Source organism: Diceros bicornis, chromosome 8, assembly GCF_020826845.1.
Source record: "Diceros bicornis minor isolate mBicDic1 chromosome 8, mDicBic1.mat.cur, whole genome shotgun sequence".
Taxonomy (NCBI): Eukaryota; Metazoa; Chordata; class Mammalia; order Perissodactyla; family Rhinocerotidae; genus Diceros; species Diceros bicornis.
This window is the reverse complement of record NC_080747.1, coordinates 56,865,133-56,887,205: the sequence shown is the minus strand read 5'-3', so window position 1 is coordinate 56,887,205 and position 22,073 is coordinate 56,865,133. Positions and strand designations below refer to the sequence as shown.

General features: G+C 36.5%; 1 protein-coding gene across 1 annotated transcript; it reads right to left on the bottom strand.

The window, feature by feature from the left end:
• Positions 1 to 12,285: 12,285 nt before the first annotated feature.
• LOC131409258 (submaxillary gland androgen-regulated protein 3A-like) lies at positions 12,286 to 17,123 on the bottom strand. Its single transcript, XM_058546343.1, is given in 3 exon segments — positions 12,286 to 12,443; positions 12,446 to 12,656; positions 17,070 to 17,123. Coding segments are annotated over 3 exon segments (423 nt in total).
• Positions 17,124 to 22,073: the final 4,950 nt, after the last annotated feature.

The window sequence follows — 22,073 nt, the reverse complement described above, 5'->3', positions numbered from 1 at the left end:
AATAGCTGGATTACTTAAGAGGTAAGAAAATACTCCAGGATACATTGGATTCTGTAAGTATGTGGTGTTGTCACCATTCTCTGAACAATATGAATGGGTACAATAGCTAAGATGGTAGATATTGGAAAATTACATAATCTATTTTTAATTTATGGCAAATGGATATAGTAAATTAGACAATTTTATGTTTAAGATGAATCCAGGTACTGAGAGATGTATCCATATAAGATAATATTTATTCAGTTGAGAAAAAATTACCCTATGCTAGAAGATGTTATACTTTATTTTCTAATAACTTGGATTTGTTGAGTTCTTACCACATCCTAGACTGTGTGCTGATCCCTTCATATGGATTAGATCATTTAATCCTCACAATAATGCCTTGATATTTATGTTATTATTGTGAGATTACTGATTAGAAAATGAATCATAGGAAAGTCAAGTAACTTGCTCAAGTTCACACAAATATTTAAGATGGGAATTGACCTTACATTTGACACATTTCGGAGCTTGAATTGTTTTCCACTGTGGTATTTTGTTCCCCAAATCCAATTGATTTCCAACCACTAACTAATTAACATACTTTTTTTATGACAGCACTTACTGAAGTGTAGATGCAACCCATTAGTAATCTGTGATATCAATTTAGGGAGTAGCAAACAGAATTTAAAGAACGGATTCATCAGAATAGAAAAGAAAATATCAGATTAAATTAAATGTAAGTATTTTTTCAAGAAATATTTTATGGTTATACATGTGGGTGTATATTGGGTTATTATGTAAATTATGTCTTTGAGTCGCAGTCCGAAAAATGTGAACACCTTTGTTAGAGGGTAGTTTAGTAGTGTGTGTGGGATGAAGTCAGGTAGCCTGACTGAAATCTCAACTCCCCTCGTCTGTTGAGCTGTGTGTTGTATGGTCAGCTACTTAACATGTGTCTCAACATTGTCATCTACAAAATAAGGTAGTACTAATCTATTTCATAGAATTGTTCTGAAGATTAAATGAAATTGGACATATAAAAGTTCTGACCCATGTAATTAGTAAATGTTGGTCTTTCAATAGAATTTCGTCGTTACTTCATTCAATTTTTAAAATATCCTGCTGTGATGAGTTTCTAGTAGTTGAGGGGTAATGCATAGTAAAATTTTAAAGGTGATTTAAAAACTTTTGGTGGTATGGGAGAATTGAGTTGAAATTGATCTTAAATTGCCAAATTTTCTTTACCTTTTCATTTCTTTGCTAATGATTTGATGTAATTGATAACTAGAACTCATGTACAATCTATTAGATTGCTAGTTATTTTTGACATAATTCTGTTGCTATACATTTATATGATCCAGCAAATGTTCTAAGTTAATGCTGAATACTTAAATTAATGAACTGTTAGCTTCTCTAGTCACATACTCTGTGAAAAAGGTAACATTTCTTTCTTCGTGGGCTGTAACATGTTTTGATGCCAAGATACACTTTCAGCCAAGTGTTTTAAATACGAGGTGCAGTTTCCAGTCGTAATGGAATATTGGCCACGAAGGACTTAGAATGAACATCATCAAAACTGAAACAATTTCCGCATGAGTCATAGCCAGCAAAGGATTAGAGTCTCTGAAGCAAACAGAAACACACTTCCTTTATAAACAAAAACTATTTATCCAAGTGAAATTTTAATTAAAATCTGACTTTAAATCTTTTAATCTAGAGATCTCTAGAGACTTTCTAGGACATTACCTAAAGGAGCAATTGTCTTTTGAAACAGGAAATTCAGGTTGCGGGTGGATTCTCGTTGTTATTGAATAAAATTATTTAACAGATAGAATTTTTTTCCTAAAGAAATTTGTATTTAGCAGAATTAAAGTCAGTGATTTATGTTTGCTCCCCTGTTAAAATAGCCCTTTTCTTCCTTTAGTTCTGTCAGTTCTTGCATTATATACCCTGAGGCGATGTTTTAAAACAAATTTAAAATTGTTAACTTATTGTTGGATTAATCCTTTTGTATTAGGAAATGTGCCTCCTTATATCTTTTAATACTTCTTGCCTTTAAATCTATTTTATCTGCTATTAGTATAGCTACAGTGGCTTCCTTCTGGATAGTGTTTAGCATGGTATACTTTTTTTCCATTCCCCCCGCCCCACCCCAATCATTGAGTGTCTTTATGTTTAAGGAGAATCTCTTGTAGACAATACATAATATTAAAAATTAGGTCTGATAATCTTTGTGTCTTAATTAGATAATCTAGTTTGCTTACATTAAATGTTAAGTACTGATGATTTTGTGTTTAAATTTATTTTCTTACTGTTTGTTTTCTGTGTCCTATTTGTTGTTTTCTTTTTTTTGCCTTCTTTAGGATTAATCAGGTAAGTTCTTATTTCATTTTCCTTCTATTGATTTGTTAGCAATAGATTCTCTTATCGTGATTTTAGTGGTTATTCTACAGATTAAAACACACATCCTTGATTTATTAAAATCTATTTTAAATTAGTACTTTTATTACTTCCCAGACAATGCAAGATTCTTACAATTTAACTCAATTTACTTACTTTCAACATTTATGCTATTATTAAAATAAATTCTAGTTCTACATGTATATTAAACTGCACAACACAGTTTGGTATTGTTAAAATAGTCATTATTTATTTAGATGTACCCACATGATTATCCTTTCCAGTTCTTTACATTTCTTCCTGCATTTCGTATTTCCATCTGAGATCATATTCCTTCTGCTTGAATGTCTGCCTTTAGAATTTCTTTTATTGCAGGTCAACCAGTAACACATTCTCTCAGTTTTTTGGTCTGAAAATCTCTTTATTTTGCTTCAATTTTGAAAGGTGTTTTTTCTGGGTATAGACTTCTAGGTTTCTAGTTACTCTCCATGAGCACTTTAAAAATGTTGTTCCATGTTTTCTGGCAGAATGCTTGTTAGGGTTTTTTGGATTTTGGAGACATTTGAGTGAGCTACCCCTGGTCTCAGTTTACTGAGGAACACATCAAGCTGCCAGTTCTGAGAGGGGACGAGAGCAACAGGAGGCCCTATAGTGCATCCAGAGTAGAGTACCTGCTGCTCTTCAGCCTGGGCCTTTTGAGACTTAGCAGATCTGATGGTAAAGTGTATGTGGCAAATGGAGATAACTGTATGCATCCTCTGGCAAGTAAAAAGAGCAGAATTACAGTGAGATTTAGAGTTTTGAAGAAAATCTATTCCTTCCTGTTCCTTTTGAGAAACATCTCCTGGATGCCTGATGTTAAGTTGATTAAATTGTACCCCACCCATCATAGAGGGGAAAGTGATTTGCCCACACTGGAATAGACATGTCCCCTGGACATGGATTTGCCTTTCTGTCCATGATACTTTTGCTCTAACCGCAATATATGGACCTACAGAATGCTGTATTCACTAGTGGTATTCTACCGCAACATCTTTCTGATCAAGAATCTCATTTCACAGCAAGAGTGTGGAATGAGCTCATGCATGTGGAATTCACTCTTCTTACCACACGTTCCTAAACATAGGAGTGTAGCCTAATAGGTAACCTAATAGGACAGTGGAATGGCCTATTGAAGCCTTTATGATGCCAGTTCAGAGTACAGACTGTCCAAGGATGGGGTTCTATTTTACATGATGCATATATACTTTGAATCACTGACCAATATATGAGCCTATCTCTTCCATGGCCAGAATTTATGAGATCAGGGATGGAGGTACAGCCGGTAGCACTCTTCTCACTATTGTATGTAATAGCCCACTCACAGAATTTTTGCTTCCTGTTCCTGCAATTTTGAGCTATGCTGGTTTGGAGGTCTTGGTTGCCAAGAGAGGAATGTATCTACCAGGAATTTTTGGTCTTCTCATGCCACTGAACAAAGACATGTAAGGGGGTTACCCAACTGGCTAGAATGATCCATCCTGATTGCTAAGGGGAAAACTGAGGGTTGCTGCTAAAAAAGAGGAACAGAGAGACCTATGGAATCCAGGGGATTCTCTCAAAAACTGCTTAATATGTTCATGTTCAATAGTTAAATTTAAGGGGAAACTGTATGACCACTGAGGATTTAAATACTGCAGAAATGAGCGTTTGAGTTTAAGTTTGGGTTTGAGTTAAGGGTTTTCCCTTAGGAAAAGAACATTGGTCAGCTGTTAAACCCTGTTTGCAGCTTTCCCAATACTTACAGAAACAGCCTCATTAAATTATCTCAGAAATGCCAGGACCAGTCTTCCAGCATCCCTCCGTACTGGACAAAAGCAAACCTTCCTCTAAACTCAGAGAGACTAGCACCAGTCAAAAAGTTCGGCTTTTTCATAGGTCTGCGTTTCACACTGCGGCACCCGTCCTGCAAGCTTCCAAGTTTTTATAATTTCAAACATTGCCTTTCTTCCCTTAGCCCTAGGAGTGTTAGCTTCTTTCTGTAGTTGCTGTCTCCATGATACCTTAGTGTTCTCATTTTGCCTTTTCAGTTATCCAGTTAACAATGCATAATGCCTAGTTAATGGTACCTGATATTAAATTCTCTCTATTAAAAATAACTGACGTTCTTTATATCTCCTGACAGGACCATGACTGATGCACTGACTAAAAGACTGCAACAACTACTCTGCTCTACTAGCAGCAGTGGTCTTGGGTTCAGGATGATGTTCAAACTCACAAGACAAAATATTCTTCACAAGTTTACTTAACATTCACTTAGAAAGTGTATACAACAGGTAATAGCATAGCATACTTGGCAATAGCTTGATGGAGATTTTGTGAATTTTAGGCTTCCTGTGTCCTAGTCACTCTGAACCTGGGGTGTGCATGGTCATGAGAAGCAAGTCTGGATGGAGTGGAAAACCTAAGTTCAGAGAAGCCTTAAAGCTTATTGATTTCTGGAGACTCTGATGTAGTTAAATGGCCATGGTTGGGTGTTCTGGAGGCTCAGGCTAGAGGCATATTTTTTTATGGAAATATTATTGCCAACTTAAATGATAGTAACATCTCACTTATAAATATGGTCTCTTTAATTACTCCCTCATAACCAGAATGCTGAGAATCAAAGCTAAAATATCATATTTGGAAAATATTGCTCTTTCAGCCTCTTTTGTAACACATGTTCCTTTGAAGCTAATTTCATTCAATTCTGCATGCTGACTTTCTGCTCATTGTAGTCACCCCTTCTCATTTCTTTTGTCATTGGTATTGTTACTTGGCTAAAGTCATCCTGGATGACTTAAATATTCAACTGGGTGTCCCAACGATCCAGTGTCCTCTCGTCTGTGACCTTCTCATTTCCAATGACCTTTCTCTTCTCTGCTTTAACTGTTCATTGCTGCAGTCAGACTTTGGGTTGTTATTACCCTAATACATTCCACTTCTAAATCACTCATTCAAACATCTCACTCAGAGACCACAACCACCTTTGTTTAAGCTTACATGTTCAACTATTCCCACTTGTATCTTACATGGAACACCAGTCCGTTGGCCCTTTGACTTTCTCACAATCTGTCAGCTCTCTTTGTTTGTCCTTCCCTTCTTTAGTCAGCATAGATTAATGGTAGAACATTAAAGTAACATTCTTTCTAATGTCCTAAGTCAGTATTTAAAAAATTTTATGATTGTAAATAAGAGTCAGAAATATATTGAACAGTATGGCCCAGGATACATATACATGCACATATTTAACAGAACAAGGGGTTATAAAGTGCAATGCACTCTGTTACATCCCATTCCATCCTATTGCATCCCATTCCATCCCAGGCTATCTATCTCATCCAATTGTATTGCATCAAAACTCCTTTCCATCCTAGACGGAGAACATTTCCCTGGTATAGGATAAAGAGTAAGACCCCTTCATAATCTACTTTAGTGTGCAGAAAGTAAAACAATCACTTATTAATTATTTGTTTAGTTATGATTATTTACTAAACACCAAGGAGGATTCAGAAAATAATATATGTACGTATCTCAGAATCTATCTCTCTATCTGTCTCTTTATCTATCTATCATCTAGGAACTTACAATGTATTTAGAAAAGACCTTATAAAAAAACAAAATAGGGGGCCGGGCCAGTGGTGTAGTGGTTAAGTTCATGCGCTCTACTTCGGCAGGCCAGGGTTTGTGGGTTCGGATCCTGGGCGCAGACCTACACACCGTTCATCAAGCCATACTGTGACGACGTCCCACATACAAAATAGAGGAAGATTGGCACTGATGTTAGCTCAATGACAGTCTTCCTCAAGCAAAAAAGAGAGGAAGATTGGCAACAGATGTTAGCTCAGGGCCAATCTTCCTCACCACAAACAAACAAAAAACAAAAAAAATAAGAAAAACATATTTAAAGAATAAATTATCTGACACTCATTATAAATGTTGCAAAGGAGGTGGGGAAAGAAAACTCTGGCTTTTTCCGACCACTTCCCTAGAGTTACAGGCTCAGTAGGCATATGAATGGTCTGTCTTCCAGGTTACTGCAAGTCACAGTTTTACCTAAATTTTGTCACTGCATAATATGTTCTCATTCTTTTCATCCTATTAATTCCATATCCTTACAACCCACTATTTGATTGTTAAACTGTTTCTTAGTCTCTCTTTCCCTTTCTTAGTGCAGCACCCTACTTTAGAATTTCTCTGTTGCCAAACTTTTTGTTAGAGTAGACAAGGCTGCAGGAACAAATCTACCCAAAACATAATAGCTCAGAACAACAGAACTTAATTTCTTCCTCATATAACTTTCTATTGACATCATAGGTTGTCAGAGTTAAGATTGGGGAGGCTTGTTTACATATAGTCATTGAAAGTACAAAGATGATGGCACATATCTTCAACATGTGATTTTAAAGGTTTCCCTGGGGGTCATTGTTTTAACAGTAGGAAGGGAGAAAGATCATCAGGGAACACATAGGAAGGATTTGTGGCTGGGTTTAGAAGTGACTCATCACTTTCTGCTCCCATTCCACTGGGTGAAGTTAAGGCACATGGCCACACCTAACTGCAAGGAAGCTTGGGAAATGTAGTCTAGCTGTATGTCCAGAAAGAAGAGAGAAATGGATTTTTCTCTGACACCTTAGGGCTCCTTCTATAATCTGAATTCTTTTGACATTTAAACTCCCCTCCTCACTTTAGGAGTTCTCTGAGAGATTTGACATTCCTTCAAAATGACTCCTTGGAATAAATATTTCTGTAAAGGTCCCTTTGACCTATGGATTTTTCTGGATACTTGTGGATTTCTTAACCCCCCTATTTAATGATATGATTCTCCAATGGCAACTTGGGATTGTTGGGCCCACGGTAAATATTCTGAAGCCACATCCATCTTGGTATTGCTATATCCATATTGTTTGTAATTGGCAGTGATAGATGACGTAACCCATGTGGAGAGACACACCCAGAAGTCTGCCACTATGAAGTAAACATTACCCAGCAGGACTGTCATTAAGTGAAATAAGGAGTACCTAACAGGAACCAAGGTGAGATTATTTTTCATCCTTGTGAGTAGACTTGGCAAGGTCCTATGTACTCAGCTAAGATAAGAGGAATGGGTATATACATTCTTTATATTGTCATTTCATCCTGGCTCCAGGTGTAATTTTATTTTCATTTTCCAAATAGTTGAGATTTTAATTCCCATATTTATAAAGATGAATATTCCATACTTTGCTCTTGGGATGCTCACAATATGAGGGAGTAGATAAAATGGACTTATTGGAGTAAATGGCAGGAATATGTAGCCTGTCCAGACAGCATAGATTTGTGATCTACCTTAACAATGTTCATTGATCCAGGAGCAGGAGCAGAGAAAGTAAACAGTGAGAGTTGCTCATAACATAAAAATAAAAATGGGAATGCTAGAAATTGTAAGCATTGCCTAAAGAATATGGATGTCAGAATTGGATCTGCTTGAATTGGAGTCCTGGCTCTCCAACTAATAAGATGCTTCTTCTTAGCTAAGTGATTTTAACTCTCTGAGCCTCATCTAAAGAAGGAAAATACTAGTACATGTATTGTAGAACAGTATATATATAATCTATTTTTATCTATCTATCTTTCAGTATCTATATTTTGCATTGTCAGTTTCAAGCTATAATAAATTTACAATACTTGCTAGTTATTGTTATTAAATGTCATAGTCAATTTATTATTCACTCAAAAATATTTACTGTGTGCCATCTATCACTCTATAGTTTTTTCAACATTAGGATCCAGGCAGAAAATGGAAACACGTGATCGCCAAATGGTAATCATATACTGAGAAATCAAGAGGAGTTAATGAACCTAGTGAGACTGAAGAGGATATTTAATAGAATGAGGGGAAGGGCAATTTAGAAAGACAGAAAACTGGGCCTGAGAAGAGGATTCTAGAGCCCCAGATTTGAGATGAAGAAATCTTATGGGATATGTCTATTTAAAGGAATGGTCTTCTGATGATTGGCTTAAGTGATGTTGGCAGGTGATGGAAAGTGATGTGGTTAGAAGCTATGAAACTAGGAATCGAGTGGGGTGAAAACAAGGGGGCTGCCATGGTGAAGGATGCGATGGAGACAGAGCAGGGCAGAAGAAAATGGAGCAGGGTCTAAAACTCACTGAAGAAGCTAGGAGCATGTTCTAGAGGTTAGTTTGTGGCTTAGGTGAGGAAATGGAGGTGATACATGACTGTTAAAAGAGGAGAAATTGTTAAGTAAGGACAGTAGTAAAAGGATCCGGATGTGGCTGAGGGCAGCTAGCAAAATTTCCTGCAGACATATAGTTTATAGTGAGTGGGATAAAGAGTATTTTTTATAGGAAAGGTTGTATGTGCCGTTGTGTGGAAGAAGCCAGGTTTAGCTGGTTTATGATTCAAGGGAAAACCCTAAGACAGAAGGAGACATGCTTATAATAGGCACCCCGTTGACATGGTCAAAGGGGCTGATACAATATTAGATAGATAGTGGTCTGTTATCTATTGACTATACGGCCTATTCCTTGTTTCCTGTCTTTCTTTTGTACTGTCATGGTTCTATTCAAGAAAAGAAACCATTCTTTCAAGTAGAAAGGGAGTCCACACAGATAACCACATGTTTACAAAGCAATGGAAAGAATGATTGAAGGAATGGAAGTTAAGGGGCTTCCACTGTCTATTGGCCTTAAGCTTGTGTGCTTATAGTTGTGATTCAGAGTTGTGATACAAAGCTGCTTCTGCTGCTACCACTGTGGCCAAATTGCCTCACACCCATGAAGCAGCAGTCAGCTGCCTCAAACACATCTGTCTCATCTTCCTTGCTAGTAGCCAAAGCAACAAGAAGATGGCTTCTGCCCTACTTCTGCCTTCTACATCTCGTGTAAATGTACCCCACTGGATTGAATCAAATCACATTCAGAATACTAGCTGTGTCTTGGATATATAATTTTTAGTTTTTCCTCTTCTGACATATAAGAAGTTACATATAAATTATCGGTAAGTGAAGACAAATGGTAATAAAGCATAATAAATACACTCATGTCTTTATGTCTTTTGTTGTTGTTGTTATCCAGCTTAGATGATATAGTACACTCCTATAATCTTTTGCTTATATCTTCTCATAGGCCTTGTCCATGTTCAGTGCTCAGAAACCTTGATTTGACTTAATGGCACACTAAGAACTAAAATATGAAAAATAGGTTCAGCAAGAAATTCCTTAAAAGGCAATATAGTGGACCTTTCAGTGCCGATGCACCCCTCCCCATGCCTAAAACAGCTTAAGGGTCAGTTCTGGAGTCTGTGATCTGGTAGATTCTTCAGTCTGCATAGGCTGAGCCCTCTAAAATTTGGATGTGCCTACGTGAGGAAGAAGGGAAGTAACAGAAAGCCATACCACTCACTCACTCACACCACATTTTCTTGGTGTCTGCATATCATTTTCCCTGCTCATTCACATATTTGATAATAATACAAAGTAAAAGAATGCTTAGCTAAGTTTGAGTTTTCCTTATATCCAATAAGCCTACACCAGCCTTTGTGGTGTGACTTAGCTTATATATAACCACAATTCCTTGAGTAGCTTCTCTTTCTCATCTATCTTTCTGTCATTCTCTCCTGGCAAACCTGGTGTTCTGGTTAAATTCAGTCCTCCCATATATTCTGCTCTTGCATATATCCTGCCTGTTCAGTATCTCTGCTTGGAAGTTGTTGTAGGCAGATTTCTAAGAATGTGCCCCTCAAGATTTCCACTCCCTAGTTATTTAATCGAACACTAATCTAGGTACTGCTGCAGAGGGACTTTCCAGATGTTATTAAGATATAGATCTTTAAATAGAAAGATTATCCTGGATCATCTTAGTAGGCCCAGTCTAATCATTTGAGCTCTTAAAAGTTGATATATTTCCCTGGGTGGAGTCAGAAAGATGTGGCAGAAGAAGAGTCAGGCAGAAGAGATGTCTGGGAGAGATGAATGAGCCTTGAAACATTCTCCCTTAGAGCCTCCAAAAAGGAGTGCAGCCCTGCCGATACCTTGATTTCAGCCTTGTGAGACTAAGCAGAGAACTAGCTGAGCTGTGCTGTTGTGTGGACTTCTGACCCATAGAACTGTGAAATAATGCATTTGTGTTGTTTTAAGATGCTGAGTTTGTGGTAATATGTTATGGATATAATAAAATATAATGCAGAAGTTAAATAAAGATCTCAAACTTAACATATCCAGTGCAGAACTTAGGATATTCCAATTCCTTCCATCCTGATTCTTCTCTGGTCTTTCCTCTCTCACTAAATGACACCATTATTCACACGCTTGCTTGGGCCCCAAATATCGGAGTTATTTCTAGATTATTTCTTTTCCTTTAAAACCCAAATCTAACACTTCACCAAATATTTTTGAATATTTTTCAGCTGTTTCTATATCTGACCACCTATGATGAAGTTTAATTTATAAATTAGGCACAGTAAGAGATTAACAATACTAATAATAAAATAGAACAATTATAACAATATACTGTAATAAAAGTTACCATAGGTCTTAGCAACCTCAGCATATGATTTTTTTTCTTTCCTTATTAAGTTGAGAACTTTCACCTTTTCAGTTAAAGGAAGCACTTTACGGCTTCTCTTCATCATATCCAAATTGTCAGCATCACTATTCTTGCACTTTGGTGCCATTATCCAGTAAAGTAAGGGTTACTTGAACACAAGCACTGCGATACTGCCACAGTCGATCTGATAACTGAGATGGCTACTAAGTAAATAATGGGCGGGTACATATACAGCATGGATACGCTGGACAAAGGGATGCTTCACGTCCCGGGCAGGACGGAGCAGGGTGGTTCGAGATTTCATCATGCTACTCAGAATGGCTCGCAATTTAAAATCTATTATTTATTTCTGGAATTTTCCATTTAATGTTTTCAGACTGAGGTTGACTACAGGTAACTGAAACCGGAGAAAGAGAAACCTCAGATGGGGGGCACTAATGTAAACAAATTTAGGCTTACTTTAGGTATCTTTGAGAAGTTTTGATTCATAAGTGTTTGTTGACAATATAGGTATTGTGTCCTGAAAGAAAAATGGAGTTCTATACTTTAACAGTCAAAAATGTGTGAAAGATATAGCTCTCATGATATAATGAGGACATTTCCCAAATAGTCATGTTATAATAATTTTGATTAAAACCTTAGCTAATAGTTGGAAGCAATGGAAACTTGGAAATCTCAGCCATCAGCCTTTTATAGATGATGTCTGAAGCCATCATCTGTGTTTTTCTTAGGTTGGAAAATGATTTTTTATATCAAATTCAAAGACTTGTACCTCATATTTCATTTAGATATTTAGATTTGCTGGACAGGCATTTCTGCTCTGGGATTGAATAGATCATATAAAAGCCTTTTTATAAGTAATGATCAGGTGATTCTCAGAAATTTTTCAGGGGGCATGCTGTGGGGAGAGCTAAGATTATTTAATTTTAATATCTATTGACATGTTATTTTGTGTTTTGTAGTTATTTGATGGATTGTGGTACTCATTTCTAGCTTCATCATCCTAAGTACAAGTCCAGATATCTCACTGTATTTTTTCCTAATTACCTCTTTGGGCTCATGGTACAAGGCCAGACTTCTGGCAGCAGTAATCTTCATGTGAGTGACATAACTGGGGACAAACTGGTGGCTGTTATGACAACACTGGAGGTTTTGTATTGTTGCTCAACTCTTTATTTTCACTTTTTTGGCATAATGTTTACGTGGGTTGTTTCACAGTTTCTTTCTAAGATTATTTCTCACCAAAGCTCAGAGCTTTTGGAACATCTCATCCTCATCCCCAAATGGAAATATTTTTATCTAAAAGGCTCTGATAACTTGTATTTTGGGTCGTAGAAGTCATAGTTGTATTTTGAGTAGTAGAAGCAGTAGTTGTGGGGTTAGTGGGGTCTGTTGTGGTTGTAGTGGAGTCCGTTGCTGTATTTGGGATGCAGAGGTAAAGAAAGGAGGATAAATTGAAGGATATCCAGGGAACAGTGGAGGTCCAGGTGGATAGGTCTTGGTTAGAAAGGTGGATTTGGATAACCTGAGCCATAAGGAGGAGGAGGAAGGGGAGGAGGAGGGGGTGGTGGAATTCTCCCTGGACCATTGGGTGGAGGAGGGGATGGAACAAGTTCTGCACCAAAAGGAAAAGATGGTAGAGGAGGAGGAGGAGGTGGCTGTGGTTCAGGTGGATGTGGTCCTCTGGGGCCTCTTTGACTCTCACCAGGCTAAGGGAAAAAAGAAATAAACAATTTTAAGTTAGATATGTCAAAGTCAAGCATAAGAATGTACACTCTCTGTAGCAGGCAGAATTCTAAGATGGCTCCCAAGATTCCTGCTCCCTGCTGGCACATGCTGGCCTGACCTTATTGGATAAGTCCTTTTAAAATAAGTTCTATAGGTCAGAGACAGAAGAAATCAGAGAGATTTGATGCTGCAGCAAATGCTCTTCCTCTGTCTTTGAAGCAAAGAGCCATGTTGTAGGCAGGACCACGTGGAACTAAATGGTAGATGGGCAATGGGAGCTGGGAGTGGCCCTGGCTCATAGCCCACAAGAAAGTCGGGACCTCAGTCCTACAAACAAGGAACTGAATTCTGCCAACAACCATGCAAACTTGAAACAAGAAGACCCTGAGCTCCAGCAAGAAACACAGTCCTGGGAACACCTTTTCAGCCTTGTAAGACCCTGAGCAGAGAATCCAGTCAAGCCAAGGCAAGAGTTCTGACCAAAGAAACTGTGAGATAATAAATGTTTTTTTTTTTTAAGCTACTAATTTGTGGTAATTTGTTATGCAGCAATAGAAAACTATTGCATGTATCTAAGTCACACAGTCTGAAAGTCTATATCAGAGAAAAGAAAGAGTTTCTCTTTTGTCCTCTGAATGCCTGGGCTCTCAGTGAAAGCTGGGATAGTATTGAATGAAAAGAAAAGATTGTGGGTAAAATCATATCCTTTGCTTATAGTAGAGCCTGTCATCGGAATCAATTCCAAATGGGGAAAATGTCTCCTTATATCTCATTCAAGAGTTCGAGATTGTTCTAGACTTTGAACATTAACAGGTTGTGAAACATGTTATTGAGCACCTATTTTGTGCAGTATGCTAAAGTAGGAGCTGTAGGGATACGCACATGCCTTTTGTGAGTCTACAGGCCAAGGAGCTACAGTACAAGGCAGTACAAAAATGGCCCCAAGGGAGGCAGAATGATAGTCTCTGGAGTTTCATGGTGCCTCATATTTCATTTAGATATTTAGGGTTTGAATTCTGTCTCTGCTGCTTAGAGATTCTGTGAACATGGAATCCTCTTTGAGACTCTTTTTCCTCATGTGGAAAATGACGTTCATAAAAATACTCAGCTCCTAAGGTTATTATCAGATTTGTTGTGAAATAGTACCTGGAAAGTGCCTAGGGCAGTTGGCTCAGGTATAGTACTCAAATGTTATGTGCTACTATTTGTTATGTTAATACCTAGTATAGTGGTTGCAATTCTTGGAAATACAATTTTGGAAATAAAACTAGCTGAAAAGTAGTGCAGGAAACAAATACATTAGGGATTCAGAGCGATTAGTTTTGGATAGAGGAAAGATTAAGCATTGCCTCGCTGAGAAGGCAGCATTTGAAAGGAGGCTTAAATAATATAAAATAGGGAGAGGGCATGCCAAATGTACAAAATGCTCGTGCTCTGGGCTAAGAAAGCACAGGTCTTGCTCTATTGAGGGTTTATATGGGACACACAACTGTGTTCCCTTCCTGCTGTCCTCAGACCCTTCACCTGTTTGTTTGTCTGGCACTTTCCTTTGCTAATTCCAAACTTGAGGGTTCCCATAAATCATCTGTCTCCTTAAGCCCTAATTGCAGGTTCTTGAACAGTGGTGGCAGATGTCAAAACCATCACAAATTTATGGTTCTTCAGCGCTGTCCTGCAATCTTTTCAAGTGTCTTAGATTTGCTCTTCCCTGTTCCCCAGAGGCCTATAATTTTCCAAGTTGATGCCAATTTTATTAAAGTTCTTTACCTCTTCCTGAGCCCTCATCCACCCCACCAAGATGACTCTCCTTCTACTTCTTCAGAATAATGCAAGCAGTTAGAAATGAACTTCGCCGACTTACTGGCCACACCACTGTAAAGTCATTGATATCTAGATATTTCCTTTTCCTTTTCAAGTGTTTTCTCAGGGCTTTGTCAATTTTCCCTTTTCTTTCCTGCATGTCAATATATGCCTTTAACTGGCTTGTTTTCCCCAGAAAACAATGATCACTTATGTTCTATTTATCTTTTTTAAAAAGATTCACTTTCAACCATGCATTCTCTTGTTGTTACCACTCTCTCCTCATCTCTTTCCTTTATAGCAAAGCTCTCTGAAAGGGTAATCTAGGTTTGCTGACCCCGCTTCTCACTTCCTATTCCCTCTTCAACCTGGCTTCTGCCCCTAACATGCCACTAAAACTTGTATTGATATCACCAATGAAACAAAAAATGCCAAGGCACTTCTGTGGAACAAGTACTCAAGTTTGTCCTCTCTAGCTAGTGATAGGTTATTGGATTATGGAGGGCATTTGATGCAAGGGCTGACAATCCAAGGGCTAGTCAGGGTGTTTGAAAAATTCAGGACTTGATTTTTATTTTTATTTTTGTTGAGGAAGATTTGCTCTGAGCTAACATCCATTGCCAGTCCTCCTCTTTTTTTTTTTTTTTTTTGCGCAGGAAGATTAGCCCTGAGCTAACATCTGTGCCAGTTTTCCTCTACTTTATATGTGGGACACTGCCACAGCATGGCTGGTCAGTGGACCCAAACCTGCAAACCCGGGCCACTGAAGCGAAGCACGTGGAACTTTAACCACTCTGCCAGGGGGCCGGGCCCAGGACTTGATTTTTAATTGGCAAAAAAACCAAATCTTTAGTATAGAAAAGTATTCCACACCATTTTTTGTTGTTGAGACAAAGAATTAGCTAAAAGTACCCTTGTTTCCTAAGGATATCCTGAAATAGATCTAAAAGTTATAGTCATAAAAAATCTTTGTAGTAAATATCTGTTCTTTTCCTAATCTCTTAACCCAACCACAGTGATTAGCTTCCCTTCCACAACAGGACAGAGGTAATGAACTTGGTGAAAATGATGAAAATACTGTGTTAGAAAGAAAAAGCAGCCTCTCAATGGCCTATAATTGGAGCTAATTTGCATTACTTCTTTTAGGAACAACCCAGCTAAGACATGGATATTTCGAATCTAAATTTATTTATATTTGAATGGGATTAATAGTAGTCCCTTTGTCAGACTTGCTTTGAGGTTTAAATTAGATAATGTTTGTAAAGCATTTGTAAAATTGCCTATAACAGAATGAACACTCAAAAGATGACAGGCTGAATATTACAAGTTACCCTGCCCATATGCAAAGGATGTTCTCCCCTTTGCATTTCTAACAGTCAGTAGTTATTAATCATCATGAATTTCATATTATTATGTTGGAGAAAGGCTTATTTCTACTTAAACTACTTATGCTAAACTGCTTATATTATTGAAACTCTCAAATTTGTTTTGAAAAAAAAAATCATTGTTTAGATAATCAAAGCCTGATCCTTTAAAAGAAGAAAGTGTTTTTCTCTTATATTCTGAAGTTAATAAAATATTGACAATCAGCTTTAAGATCAGGTCAGTAAGACATAATATGACCTTTTAAATATGTCAATATGTTTTATTGGCTTATCAAAAATTATGTCATATCTATAATGCACTTAGTAATATGGCCAAAGTCAGACTACCTGAGTGACCTGTCGAATGGCCTGCTTTTATTGAAGTTTCTGAGAGTAGGTGGAAGTAGCATTATTTCATGTTTCAGAATGATGTAATTTATGTTGCCTGCTTTGTGGAAGTCCTAGTCTTCTGCTGAAAAAGATTTTTTATCTTTTTCCATTTGATATAATAGATTTTGTCGTTCTTTGGTAGAAATTACTTTGGAATTAATTTCCTCTTCCCAAGACTGGAATTAATGTATCCCTACTTTGAAATTGATCATCATTACACTGCTTAAAAATAAAAACCCAAAACTTGTGGCTTTTTTTATCCTTTGCAACTTTGACTATTTAGAAGCTTTCTTGGTGCTTACCCCGGTTCTTTACACATGGTCGGTGTTAATGTAAATGTTTGTAGTTTCTCAAAAGTCAACGTGCAGCGATTCTCCTGAGTCCTTGGCAAAAAGCATATTCATTCCTCTGAGGTAGATGATCCATGAACTCGATGTTGAGAAAAACTATTTTAATTATCTCATTTTGTAAATGAGGAAACAGAGTCCAACAAATTTAAATAACATGTTCAAGGATATTCAAATACTGTCTTTAAGTATATTAGATCAAAAATTTACTTTACATGCTTATGAAATTGCTAATGTGTGGGAACCCACCTTTATACATGTCTGTGTAATGCAGTTTGATGTTATAGATCTAAACTGTCCAACATGGTAGCCATGAGCCGTGTGTGGTTATTTAAATTAAATTCGATTTTAAATTTAAATTAAAGCACTGGAACAGTGTTTCATCAATGATTGATAGCTACTAATATATAAGGAAGGGTAACGTCATTAATGTGAAAAGAAATCTGAAGTAATAATTGTGAGAAAAATATACATATGTGTTAATGAGACTTACCGGGAAACATACTACAAGAGCCGAAAGGCCCAAGATCAAGCACAGTGGTTTCATCCTTACGGTTCCCCCTGGGTCCCCCTGAAAGTAAGCACGATGGCCGATTAGCATTTCTGTCTTTTTTTTTTTTTATTTAATTGAAGTAGTATTTGGTAAGTGTCCCAACCCTTGGTATATGAGGTAGCAGAGGAATAGTATTGTAACATTTTAAGAAATTGGCCGAATGTTATTTTGGACTCAGTATGAATGTGGAGCAATATTGGTAGGCTTATAACATTTAACTATAAAACGATAGACCTAGTTTTGACTTTTGACTTGTGCACTGACACTGAAGATAATGGCAAGAGTTGTTCATAAAGTGTTCTATGCAATTGGAGAGTTTATAAGTAAGGCTTTTGCTTTCAGAAGTACCTGCTTTGAAATGGACACATTTGGATTTGAACATCTTGGTATTTTTAAATAGCGTTTACATTACTTGATACATTTCTGCAGACTTGTATTTGAGATATTAATGTTTTAATTAGATCAGATGTTTTAAATTTAATTTCTTGGGACATCTCAAAAATAGAGATAGGAAAAGATTTAGCCTGCTAGATATAAACTAGATATAGTTTAAAGAAAAATTGTCACGTAATATGTATCCTAGTTTTAACAACATTCTACTAAGTTATTTTAGTCCATGATGAGCGGTCTCAAACTACTTCCAAAAATCCATATATGGTACATCAAAGACCCAGGCAGAGAAAAAGCAGGTGTCCAGGTATTTTACTCTTAATTGGCTCAGAATTTACAATATATTTCAAGTCATGATAGCCTGAGTTCCAGGAAAGCAACTCCGTGCAGCTTTGTGCAGGCTGGTTTTCTGACAATCAACTCTGCCCATCGGTTGAGTGTGTGGGCTGAACAATTCAAGTTTTGAAAGAATCCTAGGAATAAGATTTCACTGAATATTCAATTATACATGCATATGGTTATTTCTTTAAGCATCACTTTTCCTATGACACATTCTTATAAAAAGTTTTAAAAAGCAGGGGCCGGCCCGGTGGCGCAAGCGGTTAAGTGCGCGCGCTCCGCTGCGGCGGCCCGGGCTTCGCTGGTTCGGATCCCGGGCGCGCACCGACGCACTGCTTGGTAAGCCATGCTGTGGCGGCGTCCCATATAAAGTGGAGGAAGATAGGCACCGATGCTAGCCCAGGGTCGTCTTCCTCAGCAAAAAAAAAAAAAAAAAAAAGAGGAGGATTGGCGGATGTTAGCTCAGGGCTGATCTCCTCACAAAAAAAAAAAAAAAAAAAAAAAAAAAGTTTTAAAAAGCAAAGGCAGAACTAATAATAAAAATATACTTAGAGCAGTTCTCCCAGAGTACATCCGATAGTATTCTGATCACTATGAAGCTCGAAAAACATTCAAGTACATCGGGGGGAAAAGTTGATTGATTGTGTAACTGGATGGATTAATTGTCCCAGTTGTCCAACATGAATGCTTTACTCTGACAGATAGACTTTCTCAAAATTTAATGCGTTTTATGACTTACCAAATTTCATGTAAGGCACATTTTATTCTTTTGGTGAAAATGAATGTTCTATAAAAAGCCCATGAAAATGGTATCTTTGAATATCTGAGGAAAATTGAGTATTCAAAGTAAAAATTCTTCAATTCATTTTTCCATGTACCTACCGTTGTGTGAAGATCCTTTTCAGGGCTGATTATTCCGCTGGTCCAAATGATTCCAGCCGGTGACTTTTTGAAAGATGACAAATGAAGATGAGAAAAAATGAAAAATCTCAGCTCTTACATACGTTGCAATGGATTTCTAGTGGAAAGAAGGGAAAGGCTAGTTGGAAGATAAAATCACTTCTAGATTGATGTTCTTTAAACAAAGATAGGAAATTTGTCATTGCCAATTTGGCAATCTTTTTCTGCATGTTTTTTTTTCATTTCTGAGAAGCTTTGATCCATTCAATATTTGGTGTTTCCTGAGGAAACATATATTATACAATGAATCATAATGTCCTTTTGTCTCAATAAAATAATCTGGAGCTTGTGGCTCACCATTGCCTCTTTATTTTAAAAAAAAGTACAAGTTGTTCTATGTCAAATAATTTTAATAGATCATCTTTTATGTGTTACTATCACCATATATTCTATTTTATCTAATAGTTAACTATATTATGTGGGAGATTAAAAATTAATATTATTTTTAAATTAAACTCTAACACAACCTAGAGAGAATTTGGGAGAGAAAACCTAGAATTAGAATTAGAAGTCATTATTAAATAGATGTTGCTAAACACCATATACATGGTACCATGGCCAGTTATGTTCAGAGTATCTAAATACATTGCTTGACTGTTTGGACCACTTGTGCTATATCTTGTGGGTTTCATGTTTCTATTCTTTTTTCAGCTGAAATAATGAAACTGTATTACTATTTTATGCTTGGGCATTTCTACATATCTGATCCTGTGTGTTATTTCTCCCATTTATGTAACATTGGCTGAGTTGAAGAAATGTTTTTGAAGGATGAGAAAAACGAGTGCTTGCATTAAAATTTTGATCTAAGTTTTCAAAATAACAAGAAAGAAAACTTCCACACTTTTAGTGGTTAAAGAAGGATAATAGTCAGAAGATTCATGTTTCTCAGTCTTAACTATAATTTAATTCTCTGTGTCTGTAATTGTTTCAAGATATGTAGGTTGTTTAAAAGATCCTTAAATGGACATTTTTTAGGAAATTTCCTTTTGCCAATGAAAAACTACAACAGTAGTCTGAGATCGTGTTTTAAAAAGTCATATGCTGCTGGCCATTATTAACTTGAGAAATTTAAACAAAAATATGATGATGTAAAGTTTTTAATTATGGGGAAATTATACAGAGATATTTTTACTTTGAAGTGGACCTCTATGGGAAAGTTACAGCTTTATACTTTTGCTAAACCCAGGCTTTGAGAAAAAGTTTTCCTATCCTAGATGATTCTGTAATCTCTAGTTTTTACAAATTGTTGTATAATAATAATAGCTATTGTTTATTAAGCCTTTACCATATAGCGTGTGGCAGGATGATATGAACTCTGTTATCATCTTTGTTCTACACATAGATACTAATGAACCTAAATCTACTCACTTCAAGGCCTGAATACTAAGTTAACCAGTGTTCCATGTTGCCTCCCATATGTAAATAATATTTGTAAACTTAACTAACATTGTATGTTATAGTACACTGCAGAGACTAATCAATTATAGTCAGGTCATTTTACTTCAATGCCCAATACCAACCCAATATTTACTGGGCAATATCAGACAAGCTATTTTACCTCATTGTGCCTCAATTTTTTCATTTGAAAAAAATATATATTTATAATTTTTATGTCATGGAATTTAGTTATTCCTTTGTTCATTCATTCATTCATTCAACATTTGATGAATACCTATTGAGTGTCAGACGTAGTGCTACTTGTTAAAGTCACAGGATATTTAAATGTTTAGTGTTTTAAAAATCTTTTAGGAGTCATAGGTGGTATAGGAAAAAGGAGCCACACTTTGAGAGTTGATCTTAGTTTTAAATTACTGTACTTAATTTCATTCACTTTGTCATAATTTCATTGCCTTACAAAAATTCTAATGACAAAATCAAGTGTAACAAACTGTATTACTGGTTTGGTAATCTAGAACCTCATCAGTTACTAAACAATTACATGCCCAAACAGTGAAGATGTTTCTAAGTTAACATGGAAAATTCAATAAACTGCTTTCTTCTCTGACAATAATTGTTTGTCAAAGATGAGTCTCTGTTTTTTCTTGTTTGGATGCCAACGTTTCTATCAGCCAAGCATTTTAAACCCGGGTATGATTTACATTGTAGTGGATCACTGGCTCTGAAGGACTTAGGAGGAACACTGGCAAAACTGAAATACAGTTTCTGAGTGGGTTGTGACCGACAAAGAATTAGAGCAACACAAGCCAACAGAAGCACATGTCTGTAAGAAACAGAAACAGTCCCTCAAGTTAATCTTTAATTGACTCATGGCTTTAAAAGATCCTGAATGAATACTTTCTAGAACAGTGCCTAAATGAGCTAATGTCTCTGATCACAGGAAATTCAAGGTGACAGTAGAGTCACATTGTCGTTAGTGCAGAGACTAATGTACAGATGGAAAATATTTTCCTGATCTAATTAGAAATAACAGAATTAAACTCAGTCATGCAGCAACCTATTTGAAATCTGCTGCCCTATTGTGCAGCAGTAATAACTCTGTTTCTTTGGCCCTGTGAAAGCATATGAATGTGTTTTTTATAGATTATTTAGAAACAGATGATTTGGCCTCTGGGTTAATAACACCTTAAATATGTATCATGCATTTGAATTTGCAAATTGCTTTTAAAAATTTGTGTGGAAATATTTATTTTGTAGGATTAATCAGTGATGCCACTGGGCCCTGAGAGAAAACTTATTCTATTAGACTGAAGAAGTCTAGCATGATGAGATAAAATTAATAATACGGCTTGCAGATTGAAAAAAAGCTATAGCTCTGACTTGTCCGGCATGGATATTGCGTCAGACCCAGACCAGAGAGTTACATAACTTTCTGGAAGTTGGTTACCAATTTTTCCATTGCTTTCACCTAGCCAAAGTTAAAAATGCAATCAGATAAAAACAAATCACAATGTCCATAAAATAAAATCACAGTAATTGTGCTATTGTACCTTTCCACTCATTGCCATGAGAAAATTTCTCATTTATTTTCAAGCAGGAAGTGTATTATTCTAAAGTAAACATGAAAGTGATCTTCACAGTATAACCTGAATGTCTCCAGCCTGTGAATGTAAATAAGTGTACAATTGCCCTCTCATCAGAATTTTGCTAGATTGGTAACTCCGATTATGTAACCAAACAAATTTAGTTCCCCTTTCAAGATCTCTCTTGAGGAATATTCCTGGCTTCATCTTGATATCTAAAATATATTTCCTTTGTCACAATTTCATTTTATTTTTAAAAAGTCTGGTTGTATAC